Source organism: Myotis daubentonii, chromosome 1 (genome assembly GCF_963259705.1).
Source record: "Myotis daubentonii chromosome 1, mMyoDau2.1, whole genome shotgun sequence".
NCBI classification, from domain to species: Eukaryota; Metazoa; Chordata; class Mammalia; order Chiroptera; family Vespertilionidae; genus Myotis; species Myotis daubentonii.
In genome coordinates this window covers 26,030,917-26,041,886 of record NC_081840.1, presented here as the reverse complement: position 1 = coordinate 26,041,886, position 10,970 = coordinate 26,030,917, and the positions used below count along the sequence as shown (strand labels likewise).

The 10,970-nt window shown below is 52.1% G+C and overlaps 1 protein-coding gene across 1 annotated transcript; it reads right to left on the bottom strand.

The window, feature by feature from the left end:
• Positions 1-2,562: 2,562 nt before the first annotated feature.
• Positions 2,563-6,237, bottom strand: CCDC177 (coiled-coil domain containing 177). Its single transcript, XM_059692163.1, has 2 exons — positions 5,923-6,237; positions 2,563-5,019 (listed from the first exon to the last, which is right to left on the bottom strand). The coding sequence occupies exon 2, from the start codon at positions 4,989-4,991 to the stop codon at positions 2,886-2,888; it is 2,106 nt and encodes a 701-aa protein (XP_059548146.1). The 5' UTR covers positions 4,992-5,019; positions 5,923-6,237; the 3' UTR covers positions 2,563-2,885.
• Positions 6,238-10,970: the final 4,733 nt, after the last annotated feature.

Below are 10,970 nucleotides of genomic sequence, written 5' to 3'. Positions count from 1 at the left end.
CCTCCACCTCCAGTTTTCCTTTGCTGGTTTTTAGAATATGAAACAATTTCCCTCTCTGGCATAATTTCAAAAAGAAGAATATAAGTATCCTGGCCAGTGTGATTCAGTGGTTGAGAGTAAACCCATGAACCAGGAGGTTGCAGTTCGATTCCTGGCCAGGACTCATGCCCGGGTCGCAAGCTCAATCCCCAGTGGGGGATGCGAGGAAGCAGCCAATCTATGATTCTCTCTCATCATTGATGTTTCCATCGCTCTCCCTCTCCCTTCCTCTCTGAAATCAATAAAAACATATTTTTTTAAAGAAGACTATAAATAAAGGGCTCAATAAAGAATCTTGGAAATTGCTCCTCCTCAAAGAGCAACATGACCACTTATCCCAGAATACAGAGATGAGTCTATATTCTAGAGGATCATCTGAAATTTGGAAGAACCATTCTTTACTATTACTAGGTTTGGCTTCTGTGTTTGCTTTAATTCCACTTAGCTATATGGTGTTATTTATTTATTTTTAAGAATCCAAAAGTTCTTTCCTTTACACAGTGCTTTTTCTCTACGTGTAAAACTCTCATTTGGTGATATTTGGATCTGGGCCTTTGCATCATGTGTGACACTATGATCTGCAACATGTTTTTCAAGACCATTCCTCTCTGTACTACGTCACGACCGTATAGTGACTGTACCTACAGTTCTAAAGTCAGCACTGAGAGCACCACTTTGATTCTGACTCATCCTCACAGTGTTTGTGTGAAACCAAGGCACAGAGAAGTGATCTACCCAGTCACTCAGCAAGTCAGAAAACAAACTGGGCCAGGTAAGATCCCCTATGTATCTTCCAGTGCCTTATCTAGAAAACCAGATTGTGTCTTCTCATATGAATGCACCTACTTTGGAAGTTAAGTAGCTTTAGGTAGGACCTCCTGTTACGTTTTCAAAAGCCTTCTATCAAATCAGGAACCACAAGGTAATTACCAGTATCACACCAACATTTTAGTTAAATGCCCCGACTCACAGATAATGCCAATAATTACAGCTCACTGACATCCTGGTTATTGACAAGAAGAAAATTTGAGGAAAAATTCGCCCACTCAAGAAATAAACCTTGTCATATCTCCTTTCCTGGTTTCATAACATCTTAAGTCTAACACCTAGCACAGCGTCCTTCTGCACAATACTCCTGTACCTGTTGGCACATGATTAGGGTTGGGGGAAATGACAAAACGTGTGTGTGTGTGTGTGTGTGTGTGTGTAAATACCAGACATTTTAAGGACAATTCTGCCCAGCAGAATACTAGTATACATGATAGATGCCTACCCTGATTTTTTTTTTGGTAACTTTTATTTCCTGATTCTGATTTAATGTAAAAAGTAATCTTTCCTGATGAAGGCAGAGTCAGTGTATGGGGGCTAATTTTGGCTTCATGGAAGGGAAACTCTCTAGGGGTTTAAGTTGCCTGAAGACAACCGAACAGGGCTTTTTGGACCAGGGAGCGGCCTGGTCTTACAAGCATGTTCCCCCAGAGGCTAAATGATCATATGTGTGTGGTGTACTGCTCCTTCCAACACTAGGAATCCATATTCCCAGAAACAAACTAAACCAACAGCAGCCCTCCTGCCTCCCAACTCCAGGTCAAAAAAGGCACAAAGAAGACCAACAAATAATACTGAGGTGGTGCTTTGGATCTGGGAGGCCTTGAGGTACCAGGAGAAGAGTACTGGCCAGTGGGAAAGGTGAGGCACAGAGAGACAGATCAAATACTTTCAGTCCTAGGTGAGGAGGGATTAAAAGGGGGGAGGAGAGGAGAAGATACACTGCTAACCATAGTGAGCACAACTCTCAACAGCCAAGAGGCAATTCCAGCTCTCAGCCACCACAGTCAATTGCCCTTAGAGCCATTGTGATGATTCCTTCACAGAGGGAATCCTACAGTCCAAACTCCCCGGGCCAACCCTTGGGACTGCATCCGGGGCTGGAGACTTAGGCAGGACTGGCCTGGGCAGGCACGTAAGGTAGCACTGCTTCTTAAGGCATGGCTGCTGTCTGTGAGGAGTGAGCCCCACACCAAGAGGTGGGCATCAGACCCTCCCCTGAAACTACCCTGCAAGCACGCTTAATCCTGTGGAACACTGCTGCCTAAGGAACCCGCCTCCCCCAGGCGCTGGGGGCTTCCACTAAGGCTAAACAGCGTTACCAAATCTCCTGATTTGTGTGTGTGTGTCACTTGGGAGAATAAGAGGGGAGAAAAAGACACAAATTGATCGTTATTTGTAGGTGATTGTCTAACTAGAAAACGTGGGGGAATAAAGAAAACTATCAGGACAAAGACCAGAATTTGCTCTCAGTGGCAGATTCAAAGTCAAGTATACAAAAATCAATAGCTTTTTGGGGGGTCACTTGGGTGTGGCCTAACACCTTCCAGTTGCTGTGCTTTTCTGTGGCCTCTGAGCTTTGTGAAACTTGCCATATTTTAAAGATGGAGGAGCCACGGAGATGCCTCCTCAGCTGAGTAAGGGCAGTGGTCTCAGACATCAATGTATGAGAGGTGCCTGGGATGACTGCCCGACCCAGCCCCTGTCTCCCAGCTCTTTTCTATTCCAACCAAAAAGACACACAAGATAGCTTGGCAAAAGCCGGTGCCAGAGCTCCCACTATGGGTGGATATGGTCAAAGATTGTGCTTTGTCATTTCCGTACGAAGTCAGTTTTTAAAAACAAAGGTTGCGAGATGACAGGTCTGGCATGTTAGTCCTCTTATTGCCTTATTGGTCGGAAAATTCGAGAGGTGTATGTGCTGCGACCCAACGGAGGACTCCCAAGGTTTGGTCAAAGTGGCCAAGGGGATGCCCCGCAGGGCTGAGCGTGGCAGTCTGGCCCTCGCCAGGTGTCAGTCATTTGCGGTCCAGGCTGGCGTTCAGCTGGGCCTCCCGCACCATGCGGTCGAAGGAGCGCGTGTTGGTTTCCTCGCGCACCTTCTCGCGCACGTGGAAGGAGGCCCGGGCTGTGGAGCGTGCGCTCTCCAGCGCGCTACGCCGCTCCCGTGACAGCTGCTCGCTGCGCTCCAGCTTGCGCCCGATGGCTTGGAGCAGCTCCCGCCGGCGGCAGTCTTCGTCCCTCTCCACCTTCTCCTTTTTGGCACGCTGGGCTCGCTCCTTCTCCAAACGGCTCTGTCCCACGCGCCGCGCCTTCTGCTGCACCGCCTCCTCCGCCACCTGCGTCGCGTGCTGCAGCCGCCGTTCGCCGGCCCGGGCCAGCGCCTCCAGGTGCGCCTGATGCTCGCGATCTTTGCGCTCCGCCGCCTCCTTGGCCCGCCGACCCTGCAGCTCCTCCCTCCGGGCCCGCTCCCGCAACTCCCGGGTACGCTGCTCCACCAAGTGCTCGTAGTTCTCCTGCGCGCGACCCAAGCTGGCCTCCAGCGAGCTCCGCAGGCCCTCGCGCTCCTCGTGCTCCTGGCGGGCCCGGCCTTGAAGGAGCGCCCGGTGGCGCGCCTGCTCGGCCCTGCTCAGTTTCCGCTTCTCCCGCTGCAGTTGGCCCTCCTGCCGCTGCTTGGTACAAGCCACGCGCTGGGCGCGCTCTCGGCGGACTTGCTCGGCCCGCTCGCGCCCTTCCTGCAGGCCTTCCTCCCGCTGCTTCAGGTTCTGCTCCTGCTGCAGCTTGCGCAACCGGTCCTCCCGGGCCGCGCGCTCAGCCCGCTCCCGCCGCAGCAGGCTCTGGCGCTCGGCCAGCGCCCGGCGCCGCTCCTCGCTAAGCTCGCATTGCTGCTGTCGTCGCCGTGCCGTCTCGCGCTCCTCGCGACCCCGGCGGCCGCGCCGCTCCTCCACCTGCGCGGCCCAGGCCCGACGGCCCTGCTCCAGGACGCGCTGCTTCTCGCGCTCCTCGCGCTCCCGGCGCTGCTCGGCGCACACGCGCTGCTGCTCCCATTGGCCGTGGGCCGCGGCGCGCTGCTCCAGCAACAGGCGCTCCTCCTGGTGTCGCGCCAGCATCAGCGCCGCGATCTTTCGGTCGCGCTCCGGGACCCCGCGCAGGCCCCGCTCGGCGCGCACTTGGCGCACGATGCGCTCCACATGCTTAGCTGTCTGCGGCGAGTGGCTCAGATCGCCCAGGCTGAAGCTGCGGGCCGTGAGCGGCACCAGGGCCAGGGCAGAGGGGCGGCCCAGAGGGTTGGGGGCAGAGGACAAGGATCCCGCGGGGCAGCTGCTCCTGGCCGACGCCCGTGGTGGCCAGCGCAGCTCCCGCAGGCTCTCCCCGCTGTAGGATGATGACGACGCGCCGGACTCAGAACTGAGGGCGCCCTCACGCCGGCGGGACAGTGAGTCCAGTGAGTGGCTTTTTCTACCAGCCCGCGAGCCCGGGGGCGGAGGCTGGGGCCGAGCCGGGGACGGACTGGAGGATGCCTTGCGGGCCGCACGCGGCGCGGGCGAGGCCGGGAGGCTGGCGCTGCTGCAGCTGCTGCTGCTGCCCGCGCTGGGGGCCGAGGCCGCGGAGGCCGCGGCGGCCGCGTGGCCCAAGGGCGTGAAGAGGCGCCGCTTCTCCTCGCGCACGATGCGCTCGCGCTCGGCCCGGCACTGCTGCAGCTTGGCGCGCCGCTCCGCCTCGTAAGCCTCGTACAGGCCGGTGGCCACTCGCATGGAGCGGCCTGGGGCCTCGCGTACCAGGTCGGCCAGGGCCCGTGGCAGCAGCTCCACTGGTTTGACGGCGCAGCGGGCGCAGGCCTCGAGCGAGCGGGGGCTGGTCAGCACGTAGCGGCTGCCCTCAGCCTCCGGACAGTCGAAGTTGAAGAGGTCGAGGTGCAGCAGCGGGGACTGCTCCCGCCGCCCGCCTTCTGTTGCGCATGGGACTTCAGCTTTGCGGGGCACCGCCGCGGAGGCCGAGGCCGAAGGGGCCGCGGGCTGCTCGGCTCCTTGGGCGCCAGGGGGCACGGACGCGGCGGCTCCGTTTCCTCCGGAGCCTCCAGCCTCGGCTCCCGCCTTCTCCTCTCCAGGTATGGGGTCCACCATAGCGGAAACGTGTCCTTTTGTGGGGTCTCTGCGAATGACATGAAGGGAAATCGCGGGGTACATTTGAGAGCAGTTCCTCCCCCCTCCCCATTCATATCCATCCCATCCCAACTTAAGCCGCTTTGGGATGAGGTTTAGAGGCCACATGGGACATAGATCATAATAAGGATGCCCCGAAAACCCAGGCAGCCCAGGGTGGGGGTGTGGGTACGGGTGCACAGCGAGCAGCCTAATCTCCCTGAGCCCCCGGAGTGCGGGCAGAGGCGGTGGCCAAGCTCCCCGGGGCGTCTGGCCCGTTAGATGCTTTTTCTTCCTGCTGCAAGTTAAGATGAAAAAATCGAGGTGCAGGCAGTAGCCGGGCAGGGAGGCCGCTGGAGGATTCCCGGGAGGATTAGCCTATTTGTTTGTAGCTTAGGCGGGCAACCGGGGATGCCGCTTTTCAAGAACAAAAAAAGGAAGAGGCCTGTTCATCCTCCACAGTGCCCTGCTGCGAAGACCCCATTGGCCTAAGGAAGAAGTTATGGTTGATTTCTCCCTGCCAAAGGAGACCCAGGCATGGGGTCCAGAGGGGATGGAAGGGCTGAGAGAAATGCCTCAATCTCAAAAGGCCTCTGGGGGAGGGGGGGGGGGTGATCGATCTTTCTCCTGCCTCTTGGTCAGGGTTTGCTGGGAGCTGTGACCACGCCACCCCCACCCCCCCACCTCCACCCCCGTGTTTGCCGGGGATGAAGAAGGTGCCTAGGTCCTCCCAGATGCACCCGATCCCTCCAAGTCTGATGTGCTAAAGGCACCATCCACCCCCAGTCTAGGCTTAGACACCTGCCCCCAGATGCCCTCCGAGGCCCCCCCTCGCCCCCACCGTATCCCAGCGAGGTGGATTTGAGGGGCTCCTGCAGCCCTGCGGCTCCCGGCCCCGAGCCGGTTCACTTACCGCACGTCCTGGGATCTGGCCCTGCGCGGAGGGCTTTTGTTAGCAGCTCGCCGCTCTCCCTCGCGCCTCTTCAGTCCCCGCGCCGGCGGGGTCGGGTTACTGCCGGCTGCAGCCTCAGTAGGAGCCCCAGCTGCCACTGCAGCCGCCACCAGCGTCTCTCCATGGGCCCCGCACACACCCCACACACTACCTACTCGCGGAAGGGGGAGAGCGATATGGTTTCCCTAAGATAACGCAGCTCTTCTCCCTTTCCTCGCACTGATTCTCAGAAAGAGAATTGGTTCCATCGCTGCTGCATCCACCGCCGCCTCTCCAGCCATGAAAGTACCGCAGGTTTTTATACCCCTGGCGCCTCCTGGTGGACACTCAAGGGTGTTGGTTTGTTAGGGTGAAGAAGAGGAATTAAAACACACACACACACACACACACACACACACACACACACACACACACACTATATACTTCTTACAATACTTTAGGGAATAGTTTGGTTTATTTCTCAAGGGGATTATTAAGAAGCAAAATTGATTGTGAATAATGGGGAAGAGATATGGCTCCTGATCCAAACTGTGATATTATTTTTTAAGAAAAACTAAGGACATTCAGGTAGGTTTGAGGCAGACATAAGATGTGACTAGTGTTTAATGCAGCATTTTGGGACTTCCTGATTCAGGATAACACAAATTAGTACCACTCAGTGAGTATTATTTTGAGACACCTCCTCCCTCCACCTCTATTTTGAGTGATAGTGGCCACAGGAGTCAGAAGGAGGAGTCCTTGAGGGAGAGGGGGTTGGAGGTTGGGTAGGATATAACAGAGAGCTGGGTAAGCCATGTTGCTAATAACCTTCACATTGTCAGGCAGTGAGGAGCAAGTGAAAGGCTTAAAGCAGGGAAGTGATATGATTTGATTTATATATTAGGAATATAACTCTGGCGACAATGCGGTGAGTGCTTTAAGAGGGCTGAAAGGAGGCAGGAAGCCCAGTTAGCTGGACATTGCAGTCACACCCAAAGCAGGAATGATTGGGGCCTGAAAGGGAACAGCAGTGTAGGAGCAGCGTGGTGAGAGTTAGGGGTACAGATTCCTAAAATAGAGAGTAAAGCAATACTCAAAGACAGCTTGGCTCTGGGGTGTGGGGAGCAGTGAGTGGTCAAAGATGACTTACAGGAGCAATGAGATGTCTGGTTGTACCACAGACTGAGAGCGTGGAAGCAGAAGGGAGGATTAGGTGGTTGGTATGGAGGGCCAGGGACCGATGGGTTCCTTTTGGACCCCTTGAGGTGGAGGTGTTGCTGCTCGGCAGGTGGCTGGGTAAGTTGTGTCAGAGGCCTGGACTGGATCTAGAGTTTAAGGCATCATCACCGTGCGTAAGGTTCCTAAAACCAATAGTGTGAGTGAGATCACCAGGGAGGGCTGGTGGAGCAATAGGGAGGTGGGCAGGTCATTGATGGGGCTGCTGAAGGACCAGGAGTCCATAAAAGGGACCAGTGAGGACAGACAGGAAAGTGTGGTCTCATGGAAGCGAACGGTAGCGCACTTCAGAAGGAGGGTGTGCCCAGAAGATTTTTCCTGGAATAATATAGCCACTGAACTGTGGTCAGAGTGTCTTTGGTGACATCAGCAAACACAGCTGCAGCATTGTACTGGGGGCTCATGCCAAACCACAGGAAGTTGAAGTGCAGTGAGAGATGAGAAAGTGAGAGTTATTGACTCTTGACATTTGCATGAGACTGTTAAAGACTGAAGGGTGTGAGATTTTGTACTTCTTGCATGCGAAAAGGGTCACAGATGCTGGCAGAAGACATGAGACTCTTGGATCAGAAACAAAGGACTTTGTTACGTGTGGCACAGCAAGCAGCATAAGGTTAATGTTTCTGTTGGTTCGCCTTGCTCCCCAAGTCCCATGGAGCAGTGAAGAGGTGGCTCAGATAGATACGGAACATACAGTGCGTGGTGTGTCACAGCTGAAAGACCCTAAGCTTAGTCAGCCCTAACCTGTTAAAGGGGTTTTAAAGCAAACCTGTTCAACCTTTTCTTTAGAGGGAGGCTTAAGAGTTATACACACTAGCCCTAGCCGGTTTGGCTCAGTGGATAGAGCGTCGGCTGCGGACTGAAGGGTCCCAGGTTCGATTCCGGCCAAGGGCACATGCCTGGGTTGTGGGCTCGATCCCCAGTAGGGGGAGTGCAGGAGGCAGCTGATCAATGATTCTCTCTCATCATTGATGTTTCTCTCTCTCCCTCTTTGAAATCAATAAAGAAATACATTTTTTTAAAAAAAAGAGTTATACACACTAGTCGTTCAAATGCCAGCTCAACCAGGCTGTGTGTTTTGAGGCAAGTTTCTTAGCCCCTCTGAGCCTCAACTTCTCAAAGGAGGAATGAATAATATAGATCGAGATACACCCCTAGAAATAACAATTTGTTAAGAACCCTGTTAGACCCTTTAATATAATAGCTCGCAGTCAGTTTGGGCTGCTGTAACAAAGTATGCACTGACTGGCTTAAACAACACTTTATTTCTCACAGTTCTGGAGATTGGGAAGTCCAAGATCAAGGGGCGGGCAGATCTGATGCCTGGTGAGGACTCCCTTTCTGGCTTGCAGATGGCCATTTTCTGGTTGTATTCTCACAGGGAGGAAACCAGAGAGATAGCAGGCTCTCGCCTGCCTTTCTTGTAAGGACACAAATACATCATGAGGGTTCTATCCTCATGACCTAATCATATCCCAAAGGCCTCATCTCCAAATACCATTGCACTGGGGATTAGGGTTCCAACATATAAGTGGGGGACGGGGGAGACAAACATTCAGTCCATAGCACTCACTTATTTTGGACAAAAACCCCACAAAACACCTTATCTAGTGTAGGAATTACTATCATTTAAATTCCTTTGGATCATCTCCCACCACCCACCTCAGCTCTGCACTTATGTTCCATTCCCCTTCTTAATATAATTCTATTCACAGAATAGAGATTATTCACTCCAAAGTTCTAAACCAGAGGTTGGTAAACTATGGGCCACATCCACTGGCTGTTTGTAAATCAAACTTTATTGGAACACAGTCATGCTTATTTGTTTACATATTATCTATACTGCTTTTCATGAAAAAAAAAAATGACATAATTAAATAGTTTTGGCAAAGGTTGTATGACTCCCAAAGCTTAGAATATTTACTGTCAGGTTCTTTACAGAAAAATATTACCAATACCTGTTCTAATTACTGATAACAGCTTGTGGCAGTTCTCTATTTTCTTACACCTCCGAATTCACTCTTTATCTGCTCCGGGATAAAGGATTGTAGGCATTTTCTACTTGCCAGTGAGCACGATGCTAAGGTTGGCCAGTAGAGGGAGCCGGAGCGATGTTGCAGGAGGAGGGTGCTTCTCTTTCTGGTTCCTGTGTGCGGTGCTTTTTGCTTTTTCTTGCTCCTGCTGCATGATGGGAGGTGCAAGTGTGTGGGCACATCCTGTGGCGTCCTACTCCAGCTGCGTGCCTAGAGCAGTCCCTTGGTGACCTTGCAGCCCAGAGCCAAGCCTAATGAGCACCTTCCCCACTGAGCCTTCTTGAGGCAGACACCACATGCTCTAAGCCTTGTGCTGTGATGCCCTCTCACCAGCCTCATCCCTCCCTTGAAGATTATTTCCTGCTTGCCTGGCAACTATGGAACAGCTATTCCCCAGACAAAATTCTGTGTTGTCCCTATGCGCTGCAATCACATCTTCTCCAATGAGGTCTGAACTCCAGCCTTTACGAGGGGCTCCCCTTCCAAGTCAGCAGGTTTGATGCTCTAACCATTAAGCAAAACCAGCCAGGGCTCTTTATTTTATATATATATATATATATATATATATATATATATATATATATATATATATATATATATATATTTTAGTGATTTCAGATTTGGAAAGCAGAGAGAGATTACCATAGACTAGTTTTTAAATATTTTGTAATTGATTTCAGAGAGGGAGAAGGATAGAGAAATTGAAACATCAATGATTGATGAGAATCATTGATTGGCTGCTTCCTGCACACCCTGTACTGGGGATCAAGCCTGCAACCCACAACCCCAGCATGTGCCCTGACTGAGAATTGAACCATGACCTCCTGGTTCATAGGTTGATGCTCAACCACTGAGCCACACCCGCTGGGTGAGAGTTCTCTTTTTATCTTTATATTTACTCTCGGTTCATAGCTTAATGCCTCTTTGTATTAAGCTTCCTGTGCTTAAATTACTGTGTCGTTTCTGTCTCCTGATTAGACTCAGAATAATACGTAGCGTAGAGTATAACCATTCCCAGTTTTTGTGACTAACACCTTCAGAAGGGATTTAGGACACAAATCAGAAGATAAAGGTAATATTGTTAAAAATAAAGGGTTTTAGCTCAGTTGGCATAGCTCAGTGGTTGCACATCAACCTATGAACCAGGAGGTCACGGTTCGATTCCTGGTCAGGGCATGTGGCTGGGTTGCTTCCTTGATCCCCAGTCTGGGATGTGCAGGAGGCAACTGATCAATGATTCTCTCTCATCATTGATGTTTCTATCTCTCTCTCCCTCTCCCTTCCTCTCTGAAATCAATAAAAATATTTTTAAAAATAAAGGGTTTTATTTTGTTCTTTATTGAAGTAACATGTTCATTGCAGTAGGAAGAAAAAAGGAAGAAAAAAAATCACCCGAAGACCACCAGGTTGGTGTGTAAGTGGCCGGGACTTGGAAGCTGCAGGAGAATAGGTCTGTGTCTGTTTCTGCTCTCAGCTGGTTGGGGCCTGGTACATAGTAAGCCCTCCTGCTGAATGCATCAGCGAGAGGGAATGGGCCTAGTAAGTGCTACTTTCCCCACCATATGCACCATGAAACTGGCCTGGTCAAAATATTCTGAGCCATTAAGCCACTTGGAAGAATCCTTAGAGTTAGGCATCTTATGCTCGTGTTTGAGAACTGCTCATGGGACACCAGACCAGCCTGCACTAAACTGTAGAGGTGTGTCAGCAAGGAAATCTAGAGGGAATCTTACAATTCATCTAATGGGAATTTTCTCTCAC